General features: G+C 34.8%; 1 protein-coding gene across 2 annotated transcripts in view; it reads left to right on the top strand.

The window, feature by feature from the left end:
- LOC106880026 (WD repeat-containing protein 48) overlaps positions 1 to 15,147 on the top strand; it is a 142,239-nt gene that overhangs the window by 62,016 nt on the left and 65,076 nt on the right. For both annotated transcript variants that reach the window (XM_052971222.2, XM_052971221.2), the window contains exons 2-4: positions 1,750 to 1,896; positions 10,501 to 10,576; positions 12,351 to 12,433. In XM_052971222.2, coding sequence (XP_052827182.1) covers positions 1,750 to 1,896; positions 10,501 to 10,576; positions 12,351 to 12,433 — 306 coding nt within the window. The remainder of the gene's footprint in view (positions 1 to 1,749; positions 1,897 to 10,500; positions 10,577 to 12,350; positions 12,434 to 15,147) is intronic.

Raw genomic sequence — 15,147 nt, 5'->3', positions numbered from 1 at the left:
ACAGGATTGGTATTTTTGATTTCTGTTGTTAAGAGAGTGATACACAAATCTTTCCTTGGAAAGATATGTAAGTAACTTATCCAGGAGTTAACATAGCTAATTTATTCCTGCCAAATAACCTGAAGCGTTTAGAATAAAGTGTTTTGCATAGAAACTTGTTAAATGTATTCCGTTTAATTTGAACTCGCAACATGTGAGTTGGTATTTCGATACCTTCTCCATTCATCCACTTTGGTGATATCCATCTTTCACTTGTCTATAATGTAATTTGTGAAGTGGATAGATGTTTGAAAGGAAATCATTACATGAAGGACTAGCCAATTTAGTTTTCATGATGATACATAATAGCTACTGCATTTTAACTATTAGCCTAAGTCACCACTCAATTTACAGCAATTCAGCTCTAATTTTCTGAATCCTAAATCAGTTAAGTATTAGCTGCAGATATACCATTGCGTATTGATTTGTTGTGTAGAAATAATACGGCTGGTGGAACATATAAATGTTCTAAAAGATGTGTTTCAGAAAACCAGATGTGGGGGATGGGGGAAGGAATGGTTGTCACAGTCGTATCAGATTAAGGATAAAGAGTATGGCAATGGTATAGAAATACCCTTCTTTCCATTTAAAAAAAAAAAGTGTTTCCTTGTATACATTACAATTATTTATTTGTGCATTTGAGTTCATAGATAATATTCAAGTTGTGGTAACATAATACAATTTTAATGCAATTTATATTGCGCTCAAATGCTACAGCTGAAATGGTTTTCCAGTGCCTTATTTATACATATATGTATTGATATCAAAGATAAGTTGTAAGCTATCTCTTGAATTGTTTTCTTCCTTTCTCTCCCTTTTATAGTTTTTCAATAATCGCAATGTTTTAAGGGGAATAGAAATATCTAATAATATCATAGAGAAGAACTATTTATTTCATTTTAGCTCCCCAAATAAAGTGGTCTATGTGGTGGGGTTGTTTGCTTCCGAACCACATGGTTTTGGGTTCAGTCCCACTGCGTGGCACCTTAAGTAAGTGTTTTCTATTATAGCCTTGTGAATGTGGATTTGGTAGATGGAAACTGAAAGAAACCTGTTTGTGTGTGTGTGTGTATCCTTGTTTTGATGTTGCTTGATAGTGTCAATATAAAACAGGAAGTGTCATTAATTTCTTTTGTAAACATGTAAGGTGGTGAGCTGGCAGAATTGTTAGCATGTCAGGCAAAATGCTTAGCAGCATTTCATCCTTCATGTTCTGAGTTCAAATTCCACCAAGGTTGACATTGTCTTTCATCCTTTCGGGGTCAATGAAATAAGTACCAGTTGAAGACTGGAGTTGATATATAGATGTTTTCGATCTAGTTTGGATTCTTTGCTATCAAATTTGATTGCAAAGAATTCAAATTTGATGGCAAAGTATCCAAACTAGATCGAAAACATCTATAAATTGGCTTATACCCTTCCCCCAAATTTGCTGGCTTTGTGCCAAAATTTGGAACCAACCTTCTTTGTAAACATGTCTGGCTATGGAGAAGTATTACCTTACTTGGAAACAGGTAAGGGTTGGTGACAGGAAGGGCATCCAGTTGTTGAAAATCTGCTTCAGTAAATTCCATCTGACTTGTGTGCAAACACAGAAAAGTGGATATTAAATGATGATGATCTATCAACAAAAGGAAGTGTTTGTAAAAAGCCTATTTATTGATTTCTCTTTGATTTTTATTCACTTCTGACTCTTTATTTCCGTTCCAGGTTTCTTTTGTAATCCGAGATGAAGTAGAGCGTTATCACCGTTCTGGTGTTAATGCCTTGCAGTACGATCCCGTCCTTAACCGACTGTACTCAGCTGGGCGTGATTCCATCATCCGAATATGGAATACAAGAGCAAATTCAAACAAGGTGAGATAAATGTTATCATGTTTCATATAACTGTATTTTTCATTTTGCTTCCATCTATGATCCCAGGACCTGTTCTGTTCTAAGTATCACAAAGCTATGAAAAAGTAAAATCTGAGCAGTTGATGGAGTAACTTCTTAAGCACTTGACTGTCCATTGTCACATATTTTCCCCCTCTGTAGTATTTGCAAGTAGATTTAATGTTTTGGCAATGTGGTTGATGGTAAAACAAGCGTGGTATGGGGATGGAGAAAGTAGAGGTGATTGCAATATAGACTTAATTGGTAACTGTCATGGATAAAATGTTATGTGTCACAAAACAGATCTGTTCAACCCACCTGCTATTGCCCCCAGTTCTACGATACAAACTTCCTGTTTTAAACTGATCTAATTAAAACCTTTCTTCAAAATTTCATGTTAATTTATGTTCCAAACACCAGCTCAATAACAACAAAAATTTTACTGAATTTTCCAATATTCTCAAAATTAATTGAAATAAAGACAATTTATTTCAGCAGAAATACGGTAATAAAGGCGTTGAACTGTTGTGGGCTAGAAAAACTGTTAAAATAGCATGAAATATTGTTGGGTTTTTTTGTTGTGTTATTTTATGTGTGTATATATATATTAACTAAGAATAAGCCAGTAAGGGAAGCTTCTGTGTGGTTGCTCCAACCACTGGAAATAATAACCAAATTCTCTTCAAATAATTGCACCATACTTTCTCAAAAAGAAAGAATTCATTCAATAATATAGTCATAGATATATTATTTGTGGAAAAAAAAAATGAATAAAATAAATTAAAAAGATGGGATGGCCACGAGTGAAACACTTTTGATCAATTGTAGGCTTTTTTTAGTCAGAGTTGGCATTAAGCAATGAAAAAACCTACAAACTTTAGCAAAGTTGGTCTTTTATAAGTGTTTAGGTTATTTTTAGTAATGCAGCTGTAAAAACACATTGTAGTGTATGACTTCAATGAAATATTCTAATTTTGTGTCAGGAAAAGTACAACTGAAATGCCAATCACTAGAGTAGCTCTTTTAGTAGACGATACAGTGTAGACTGTGAACAAGCTAGTTCACTGAGTTTGGTGTACATGCTACATTTATTTGATTAAAATCTTGACCTTTAGCTGTAACATTACACATAAAGAATGCATGCCACAAGAGACATTGACTATCATGAATTGTGGAGACTAGTTCAGTAGAGAGTTAGGATGTAAACACAGTTTAATGCAATTTTTTTAGGTGTAGGGTGGGGACAGGAGTGCCTCCACGAGTAGACTTTTTAGCTGTTATTTGAGGTTGGTGAATAAAATGTAAGTGCCAAGTTCATGTTTGTTGTATTAAACACTTGTTCTCATGTCACACAGTCAATCGGTTTGGGTGAAGGGAAGCATTGGAATGGAAGATATTTGCTTTAACCATACAATTTAAGAGACTGCATTTAGAAGAATGTCTCAGAGATAACTTGTTTAAATAGATAATTTGGTTAGCAGTGCTGGAATCAATTGAAAGAACTCTTAGGACTGGAAAAGTGAGCTGAAAGCCATACGGATGACATTTTCATTTCTGTGTGTGTGTGTGTGTGTGTTGTTATTAAGTGAAAAGAGAACAAATTTTCTGCTTTGTTGACTATAATAGTTAGAGAAGTGTAGTGACATTTCTGGTAACCTAGCAATGCACTCTTATTTGTTGTTTTCTAATTCCATGAATGACATCTAGCAAATATATTCCATTCATATTCAGTAATGAATTAACAGATGTACCCCAAAAGTTTCTTTATTTTGTCATTGTCATCATCATCATTTTTTAAAGTCTACTTTTATCATGTTGGCATTGATTGGACAAGATTTTTTGAGGCAGTATTCTGTAGCTGGATGCCCTTCTTGAAGCCAATGCCTACTTGTTTTCAAGTGAAATACTTTAACCCGTTAGCATTTAAACTAGCCCAAATATTCTGTTTGTTTTGTGTTCAAACTTGTCTGTTTTGGCCTCTTACATCTCTACCCTACAATGTCATTCTAAAAATATACAATCACATCATTGAAATTTTGAAGCTACAAGATAATACAAGATTAATTCAAAACAACGTGAATAACTATTACTCTGTAAAGTGGTTGGCATTAGAAAGGGCATCCAGCCATAGAAACCATGCCAAAGCAGACATGGACCCTGAATAGCCCTTCAGCTGGTCAGCTCCTGTCAAACTGTCTAACCCATGCCAGCATGGAAAACGAATGTTAAATGCTGATATTGATGATGACACATTTAACCGTAATCTGAATGCTAAGGGATTAACTCACTAGTCTTTGTACATCAACCGCAGAGCTGTGGGCCAAATTGCTTGTGCAGGACATAAACAAACATCACCACCGCACAAGTAGTTTAATGTGAAGATGTGAGATAAATGCACATATACTCACATATACACACACATGCACGTGCACAATGGGTATCTGTACAGTTTCCACCAAAGGGTTTCTGTACAGTTTCACAAGTCATTGGTCAGTCAGAGCTCCATGGTTGCAGAGTGAGCTTCTTACCCACACAGCCATCACTGAGTCCCAGTAAGTGTAATTAATCAGTGTTGACTTGAAGACAGGAGATTGCTGGACTTCAAAGGAGTTTAGATAAATTCATTTAATCTGACCTACCTAGGCACAGATGTGTCTGTGTGGTAAGAAGTTTTCTTCCCAATCACATTTCCAGGTTCAGTCCCACTGAATGGCACCTTGGGCAGGTGTCTTCTGCTATAGCCTCGGGCCAACCAAAGTTTTGTGAGTGGATTTGGTAGATAGAAACTGAAAAGAAGCACGTTGTATATATCTGTGTGCATATGTCTTTGTCCCATGCCACTGCTCAACAACTAGTGTTGGTGTATTTACATCCCCCATAACTTAGCAGTTTAGTAAAAGACACTGATAGAATAAGTAAATTGTCTTAAAGTTGAAAAACATTCATTAACTTTACTGAATTCTTTCACCACTTTACCTGATAATGACATACAGCTGAATGTTCTCGAGAGGCAGCAGACTGAAAGGATGGATGTTCCTTAGTGGATTGTGTAGGTCTGTAGGGCATTTTGAATGTAGGTTACATTCAGTGAGCAAATGATATTAAATGTATAAACTTATTAACATTAAAATTTCTTTGGTTTACTATGGCAATATACCTAAAAATAACTACTGAGAACAAGTTAAACAAATCAGATACAGTCATTGATTATGTCACAATTATCAATGTCTGTAACAATACAGCGTCATTGCTGTGGGAATATTTAACATCTTCCAACTTAATTACTTACATTGATAAGTTTAATGATTTCAATCAGGATATTCTGAGGTTCCCTTGGCTGGTTGTGTGTCATTATGGTGGTGGTGGTGGTGGTGGTGGTGGTCATTGTGGTCATTGTCATCATGACAGTGGTGGCAGTGTTGTTCTGTAGCCCTGTATTACTTCTGGTTGAGCAGGCCTATAATCAATGATGTTCCAGCTATGACCATCCCATGTTATTTTCAAGCATTGTATCCAAGACTGTGCTATCTGATGTTTCTTTCCCATTTTTTTATGATAATAGGTATGATTTGAGGGAAATTTAGCTAGCTACTATTTCTAACAAGTCAACTGTCTTCATAGAGGATCCTTTGTCATTTTTATATATTTCTTTATTGCCTACAGGGGGCTAAACATAGAGGGGACAAACGAGGAGAATCAAAGGGATTGTCGATTACATCGACCCTAGTGCGTAACTGGTACTTATTTAATAGACCCTGAAAGGATGAAAGGCAAAGTCGGCCTCTGCGGAATTTGAACTCAGAACGTAACGGCAGACAAAATACTGCTAAGCATTTCGCTTGGTGTGCTAACAATTCTGCCAGCTCACTACCTTTGTCATTTTCATATCCATTGTCACTGTCTTTCTATTTGTTGTTTCTTGTATAAAATAACCATGCAAACATCTCTTTACAAAATGATGACTCCTTTAATGTAGTGTTTGTGCTCTAGTAGTGTATTTTGTTTTATTGTGTTCAAATGTTGTATTACTGATTTATTCACATTGAGATTAATTATTACTTTTGTTCTTTCTGTTTGCTCTTTGTTTGCAGCGTATTGTTGCAGAGAAGAAGTAAGACAGTGCTAAATGTGTTTGATATTATTGATAATCTAGTCTTGTAAATAAATACAAGATTCTAAACTGTATATGTATGGTTATATGGCTAAAGCTAGGTTCGTTGTGGAGATAACTGTGGAAACATGGGAGCGTTATGTCACCAGCTTAAAATCTTTTGGGAACATTGTCGTCATCATCATTTACATCTGTTTTCCATGCTAGCATGGGTTGGACAACTTGACAGGAACCTGTAAGGACTGTAACAGGTTCCATAGTCTGTTTCAGCTTGGTTTCTATGGCTGGATGCCCTTCCTAACACCAACCACGCTACTGAGTGTACTGGGTGCATTTTATGTGGCATCATCACAGATGCTTTTAAGTGGCATCAGCACCAATGCTTTTTACATGTTATAAATGTGAACTCATAGATTTTTGTGTGAGACAGAACTTAATATAACATTTTTTCCAAAGCCATTCCGAATCAGTGGTGGTCACATTCTAAATTGAGCAAATATTAAATTTACTATAAATTTTATTGTTATATAGGTACCTGTGTATTAGTATAAACAATACTAGTTTATTAATACAGTACTATGTAAGATACTTGTTTGAGCAAGGTGCCAGTTAATTAGTCTAGTCACTGCAGGAATTTGAAGTTTCTGCTCTGATATTAGTGTCGACTATAAGAGGTTTCAGAACATCATTGTCCAGAAAGTTGGTGTTGTAGCTGTGAAAACATCTGGCTAAATAGTTGGGGTATTTGCCTCATGATTGTAAGGTGGTGAGAGATCAATTCCTGGCAGCGTGTTTTGCCCTTGAGCATGACACTTTATTTCACATTGCTCCAGTTCACTCATTTGGCATAAATGAGTAGTACCTGTATTTCAAAGTGCCCGCTCTGTTGTATTCTGTGTCACACTGAATCTCCCTGAGAACCGTGTTAAGGGTACACATGTCTGTGGAGTGTTCAACCACTTGCACCTTAATTTCACAAGCAGGATGTTCTACGTTGATCAGTTCAGCTGGAACACTCATCATCGTAACTGACTTAGTGCCAGTTATACCTGTTCATACTTGCAAGGTTCTTGGTGTATGTATGTGTGTATGCTGTAGACTTACTTCGTCACCCATCATACCGTATGCCATATCCAGCAAAGGCTTTTGACATTTTGCATTTGCATGCTTTTGAGCTTGTATTCTGCAAGGCACCACTCGTTTCCAGCTGAGTGAACAGGAGTAATGTACCTTGACCAAACACACTGTATTGTCTGGTTTAGGAATTGAATGCCCCACCACATGGTCGTGAGTCTAACACCTTAACCATTAGACTATGCATCTGTACAAGTTAGTTACCTAATTATAATTTCTTGTAATTTTATATGATGTTGTGGAGCATTTATTTATTTTTGTAGATAACAGGGGATTGAATTGAAAAGAACGGCAAGTATTATAATTACAATGGTATGTGGTAGAGATTTGTGAATAAAAACTATCTAAATTTGTCTTAAAGGTTAATGAGTAATGTGGTTGTTGGTTATAAAGGTTAGATGCTTTGTTGACTGTTGGAAAGAGGGATGAATGGATTGATAGATCGGTGAAGTAAGGAAGATAGCTACCAGAATGCTTTTGAATGAAAGTAACCAGCACCAGAAACTGATTTGAGAGGTTTGACTATTTTCACCAAGTTTTTGTTAGTTTCTTTATGAGTCAAGTTGTATGATAGTATTAGTTGGTTACTTATTGTTTAGCCATATTTAAAAAAGAATCTTTGTCATCATCATCTATCTACTTTCCCTGCTGTTATGAGATGGATTGGTTGTCATAGTTTCAGTTGCCTCTGACTGAGAGCTACAGCTCCCAAAGACTAGAGACTTCTACATATCTTTGGTTTGGTTTCTATAGCTGGATGGTTTTCCTAATGCCAATTGCTTTACATAGTACTGGTGCATTTTCTCATGGCACCAAAACTGGAGAAGTTAAATTGTCCTTGGTCAGAGGGGAATAGAGAGACTGTTATATATATATATATATATGTAAAGATAAATTAAAATAGAAATATTCTATTGACAATCAAATAATTTATTCATATTACAGTATTACATTAAATACTATGTATATAATATATAACATAACATAATATTATATAAATAATTATAAAAACCGTAAAAGGCCAACAAATTGTTTCGACTTATATTTTTTCTGATATATATAATCACAGTTCCATTATAGATGGAACTGTGATTATGTATATAAGAAAAAAATATATAAGTCAAAACAATTTGGCCTTTTACGGTTTTTATAATTATTTATATAATATTATGTTATATATTATATTCATAGTATTTAATGTAATACTGTAATATAAATAAATTATTGGATTGTCAATAGAATATCTCTATATTTAATTTATCTTTATTATTGAATTATACCAATATTTATATGGTATCCAGCTGAAGTACCAGTGAATTGGATGTCTAACACACCCCTTTGAAGGATTTCTTTTCCTCAGTTTGTTACTTTATATATATACGCACACACACACACACACAATGCAATATCTATTTCCTTTAACCCAGAAACTACATTTGAGAAATTAGCATGGTTATGTCTTTTACATGATATGATCTGTAAGATCCTGAATTCAGTTCGTAAATTGCTAAGAATGCAATGTGAAATATATCTGCAACCCCACTTTAAGAGAATTTAAGGTTGCATTTATTTATGTTACTTGTTAAAACATGGTAAGTAAGAGATCTCCAGTGTTGATATATGGCCAAGCCATTTAAGTTGACATTGGTGAACATTAGATAGATCAGCTGATCTCAGCTAACAAATCTGTTTTTTGAGTCAACAGGAGACTACTGAAGTTTCATAATACTAAGCATACAACTGCTCACGTGCAGTTTAATATTTTAAGACTTATGCTCAATTTTCAAAAAGCGTGTTGTAGATTCTTATAAGCAGTTTTAGCCAGTAACTTGCTCCTTTTAATTTCTTCAAAAGTATTACTTTCATTGAAGATTATTGAACTCAGGTACATGGACATGTACCTTCACTGTCTGTTTCATATTCAGTATAATAAGTACACACTGCTTACTTTTTCTACTGCATATCATATTTTCCACTATACTTTCATGTTATGTAATACAGAAGTGACACTGTTATTTTGAGGTGGAATCTTGTGGGGCTTTTAGTTTTGTTGTTTGTGCACTACATGATATTATGCATGATAAAATACTTTTAGCTTCATGAATATGTATACCTGCACTTTAATTTCAATTTTGTCTTGACCTGTTTGATACCAACCTTGTTAGAGATTACCTCAAGTTCCTTGATACAAAACCATTTCCTTTAGCCCTTAGGAGACAACAGGGCCAATCTATCAGTCAAAAACTTGAATGACGAAGAAGATTGTATTAGTTGTATATATGTAAAACTTCATTTTTTTTTTTTTTTTGAAAAATAAGTGTACGCCCTCTGTAGGGCTTGTGAAAAGGGCTCCGTCTTCTTGGCACTGAAACTCCAAATGAGGCTCTGCCTCTTGAGGGTTAATTTGTTCCTATTTAAATTAAAACTTCTATCATAATTTTGTGTAAGAATCTTTTAAGTTACATACACCACATTAAAGAACAATGATATATATTACTCAATTCCTTCAAATTCTTGATTATTTTAAAAATTGGACCACATCATAGTGCAGGTGTGGCTGTATGATAAAAAGCTTGCTTCCTAACAACATGGTTCTGGATCCTATGTGGCACTGTAGGCAAGTGTCTTCTTCTATAGTTTTGGGTCAATCAAACCTTTGTGAGTGGATTTGGTAGATAGAAACTGAAAGAAGTTTGTCATATATGTGTATGTCTATGTCTGTTTGTCTCCCACCACTGCTTGACAGCTGGTTTTGGTTGTGTTTACATCCCTGTAACTTAGCAGTTCAACAAAAGAGATTGATAGAATAAGTACCAGGCTTTAAAAAAAAAAAAAAATCGGGGTCGATTCATTCGACTAAAAATTCTTGAAAACGGTACCCCAGCCTGACCACTATAGTCTTAGCAAAAATGTATGTTGCTGATACCATAAGAATTTATAAGCTTTCAAGAAAATGTGAAATTTTTTTCAGAAGAGTGGATCTTGAATAATGCTATAAAGAACAGCATATAAAGATTGGGTTGAAAGCCTTTTTAGATGAAAATGTCAAAGGTCACCCATGTGACTTGAACCCACATCTTTATACCTGCAGGTTGTTTGTAGTTTTGATAACATGTTGTTCATAAGAACATTTAGAAATTTACTTCATTAAATCTGATTTTGTACTTAATTATATAAATTGGTAAATCCTGTTTGTGAACATAACGTTTTAATATTTTGAATGCTTCATAAAATGATTGAATTTAATTTGTTTTTAAAAATGCAAATGAATACAATGATGATGATTTGCATGTAACTTTGTATACTAATTATAAGGCGTACGTGTTTTGTCTTCCTGTTAGGATCCCTATATCCAATCAATGGAACACCACACAGATTGGGTAAATGATGTTGTTCTTTGCTGTGGTGGCAGAACATGTGAGTTTCTTCTGTTCATATATATTTATTTATAAAAGGGAAAGGGAAATAAATAAAGCTTCTAACAATGCAGAAAGTTTGACAAAAACCTTTATATTTCAGGCACAAAGAACTATCTTCACAAGGAAACAGTCCTAGAAATGTGTATTTACACCAATTTCGTTATATTATGTTAAAATACTCAGCATTTTGGCTAGCAGCAACTCTCTAGCTGTTGGAGAATTGTTTGTATTAATGCTGAGCAGTTTAAAATAAAGTAACAAAATTAGTATAACTACACATTTCTTGGACTGTTTCCTTCTGAAGACAGGCCTTTGCACCTGAAATATAAAGGTTTTTGTAAAACTTTCAGCATTGTTAGAAGCTTTCTTTATTTCCCTTCTATTTTCTTACTTTTGTACTACAATGCTTCAAGCAAACTACAACACTTAGATTTATTTATTTTCCATCTGTATGTATGCTGGTTTTAGACCAGGTATATTGTATCACAGCATGCCTTAATAGGTGACAAAAAGTGTTGGTGTCCAGATTCTATACAGTCTAAAACATACATGACTTTTTCTGTATTTTATTAATACTATTATGTGGCTCATATTCTGTGCACTTGCCTATCCTATGGTTTGATGCTCCCACATCATACTGCATTGGATATAGGAGTGGAGTGTGAGACCTTCTGAGCCCGAACATTAGTTATGTGTCATGCTTCACAGTGCCTGTGTCTATTCTTTGGGTGTGTGGTAAGAAGTTTGCTTTCCAACCACTTGGTTCCAGGTTCAGTCCCACCGTGTGGCACCTTGGCCAAATGTCTTCTACTTTAGCCTCGGGTAGATCAAAGCTTTGTGAGTGGATTCAGTAGATGGAGATTGAAAGAAGCCCATCGTATATGTATATGTGTGTTTGTGTGTGTCTGTGTCTGTCCCCCATCACTGCTTGACTACTGTTGTTGGTGTGTGTATATCCCTGTAAATTAGCAGTTCAACATAAGAGACTGATAAAATAAGTACCGGGCTTTAAAAAAGAAAAAGAGTACTCAGATAGGTCCATTCCTTAAGGTTGTATCCCAGCATGCCTGCAGTCCAATGACTAAAACTTGTAAATGAATAAAATGATAAAATATCAACCATATTTGTTGTAATCAGATAATTTCTACTGAAGAGAGAATTCATGATGTTGTATTGACAGTAAACTTTTCCAGCTATATTGTTAGTAGTGGACTAGGGTACTGTGTTTTCTTTTAAAATTTTGTGTATAAATCTTTTAACCCTTTAGCATCTAAAGTAGCTGTTCCTGGCCCAAATAATCTACCTGTTTCATTTTTAAACAGGTCAGATCCAACCTCTCACACTTACCCTACAATATTATTCTAAAAATAAACAATCACGTCATTGAAATCTCAAAGCTACAAGGTTATGCATGACTAAATTGAATCAACATGAGTAAATAAACATTACATTTGACAGAAAAATCTGAATGCTAAAAGGTTAAACCAGCTGTTTCTGACCCAAATAATCTACCTGTTTTATGTCCAAACTGATCAGATCCAGCCTCTCACACTGACCCTAAAAAGAAACAAACACATCCACAAATCCTTGAAGCTATTGAGACAATGCTTGATTAATTCTAAACTGTGAACAAATGAGCATTACATTAGACAGAATAATTTGAATGCTAAAGGGTTAAATTCTAATCTGTTGAGAATCTAGGTGATAAATTAAGCGAGAAATTCTTTCAAAGTATATTTATTGTGGTAACTGTAAATCTCATTTCTTGACAGTGATATCTGCATCCAGTGATACAACGGTGAAAGTGTGGAATGCCTACAAGGGATTTTGTATGTCTACATTACGAACGCATAAGGTAATTATTGGACATTAAATTGCCATTTCCTTAACAATTTGTTTTTAATCTAGGCAAATTTGAAATACGTGGTTAGTAATTAGCAGTCAGATACTAATTACCATGGCTTCAATTTTGTTACAATCATTGCATGCTCCAGCACACATCACTCTTGATTGGATGGTATTGTGTTGTTTAACCCTTCAACATTTAAACTGGACATATCTGGCCTAAAATATTCTTCCTGTTTCATGTTCAAAGGCTCAGGCCTTTCACACCTACCCTACAATGCCATTCTAAAAATAGACAATCACATCATTGAAATCCTAAAACTATGAGATAATTCATGATTAATTCAGAACATTGTGAATAAGCATTACATTTGACAGAGTCATCTGAATGCTAAAGGGTTTAGTCCATCAGCTTTGATTAAGCAGACCTACAATGAAAATCATTCTAGTTATGATCATCCTGGCTTTTAGTCATGCTTAGTGTACTTTGAATAACACTATCTTAGATCTGCCATGAAACCCGACTCCTCATATAGCCAGAGCTTTAACTCAATTTTCACAACATGTAAGTGACTGAGATCACAATACTCCCCAACCTAAACGGGATGCCAGTCTGTTGCAGAGTTAATTCCCCAGCTTTTACTGAAACTCATTTACAGTTGAGTGAACTGGAACACACATGGAATAAGGTGTTTTGCTTGAGAATACAATGTGTTGCCTGTTCTGGGAATCGAAACTGTGATTTTAAGATTGTGGGTGCAACATCCCTTCCCACTAAGCCACACATCTTTACCAAAAACTATGTCCATTTTTGAGATGGTCAAGGTGTAGTTAAAGAGAAATTTGTCTGCTATTTCTTATGGGTCAAATGAAATACCTGTAGCTGAAGTACATTTCACTTTTTATTTTACTTCATGTACATTAGAGAAGTTTTGAACAGTTCTGCAAAAACTAGATGATTCAAAATTCTTTAAAGACCCCCCCCCCCTCCCCCCTCCCTCCCCCCTCCCTCCCCCTCTCTCTTCTCTCCTCTTTCTTCCCCTCTCTCTCTTCTTTCTCTATCTCTCTCCTTCCGTATCTCTCTTTCTCTCATTAAGAAATTCTAACTATCCAGACCTCCTCCATTGCATATAATTATGAGAAATGGAAGAAAATATGAGAACTAGTATTATCATAAAATGTTTTATAGTCAAATTAGAAATCCACTCTGTGGTGAAAGTCTGTTAATTATGAACATAATTTATTTAAAATAAGATCGATCACTTGTTGCTTGCTAGTCATCTTTGCAGGCTGAAGGAGGACACTGGCTTATATTCAGTGACAAGGCTGTATAGGACTGTTGGAAACCCTGGTGTAACATTGAAGACATGAGCAACTTCTCAGAAAATTCCTTTAACCCTTTTAGCATTTAAACCGGCCATATCTGGCCCAGATACTCTACTTGTTTTATATTCAAACTAGCCAGTGCCAGCCTCTTATACCTACCTTAAAACATTATTCTAAAAATACAGTCACATCATCGAAATCTTGAATCTCCAAGGTAATGCATGATTAATTTAAAACAATGTGAATAAATAAGAGCTACATTTGATAAAATGATCTGAATGTTAAAAGGTTAAATCATATTAGAACTAAAATTTAATATTACAATTTAAGTGTGTTGGTCATATACATTGGTTGATGGTGGGGATATCAGCCATTGTGTCCTTAATACTCACTGTTTGTTACCTTATACAGTTATATTTAAAACGATTTGTTACATCATCATTTGATGTCTGTCTTCCATGGGTCGGACAGCTGGCAAGCCAGAAGACTGTGCCATGCTCTACTGTCTTTTGACATGGTTTCTATGATTGGATGCTCTTCATAATGCTACTCACTTTACAGAATGTGATGGGTGCTTTTTATGCAACACCAGCCACAAATGAGGTCACCAAATAACTTACAAGACATCTCAGTGAGGAGTAGTCTTGAAAAGGAGGTGGCTTTGTGCCAGGTGGTGAGAGATTAGAGTATGATAGAGGAACAGAAATAGATGTCTTACAGTAGATGAGATACATGGCTACCCCAATTGGAGAGAGAGGAGGTAATGAACATGTGTAATGTGTGTATATATATATATATGTAATATATATATATATATATATATATATATATAATTATGGAGATGTACTTGCATAGCAAGTGACCTGATCTGAGATCGTGTGCTGGAACGAAAACAATTGCAGCGCGGAAGGTGTTTATAAGCCATTTAAAATAACACACAAAGACCGTTAAATTCGCTTCAACATTTAAATCTTTTTAATTTGTCAAAATCTCAGATGCACCACAGAATTTTGTCAGTGAACAGGTCGCGGTCTCAAAGCGACGAAAATATTTTGACAGATTAAATTTAAATGTTGAAATGAATCTAACGGTTTATGTGTGTTTTTAAATGGCTTATAAACACCTTCCACGCTGCAATTGTTTATATATATATATATATATATATATATATATATATATATATGTGTGTGTGTGTGTGAAATATTTGTGATTATTATTATTTTATTCTTCAATATTGATATTGGCAATATTCTATGAATTTTAAAAACATTGATATAACATGATCAGTTTGGTCATCAATATTTTTTTTTCCTTCTAAATTGGTGAGCTGGCAGAATCATTAGCATACCTGGTGAAATACTTAGCAGTATTTCATCTGCCTTCATGTTTTGAGTTCAA

Source organism: Octopus bimaculoides, chromosome 10 (genome assembly GCF_046866305.1).
Source record: "Octopus bimaculoides isolate indiv1 chromosome 10, ASM4686630v1, whole genome shotgun sequence".
In the NCBI taxonomy this organism is placed as follows: domain Eukaryota; kingdom Metazoa; phylum Mollusca; class Cephalopoda; order Octopoda; family Octopodidae; genus Octopus; species Octopus bimaculoides.
This window is presented reverse-complemented; position numbering and strand designations above follow the sequence as displayed.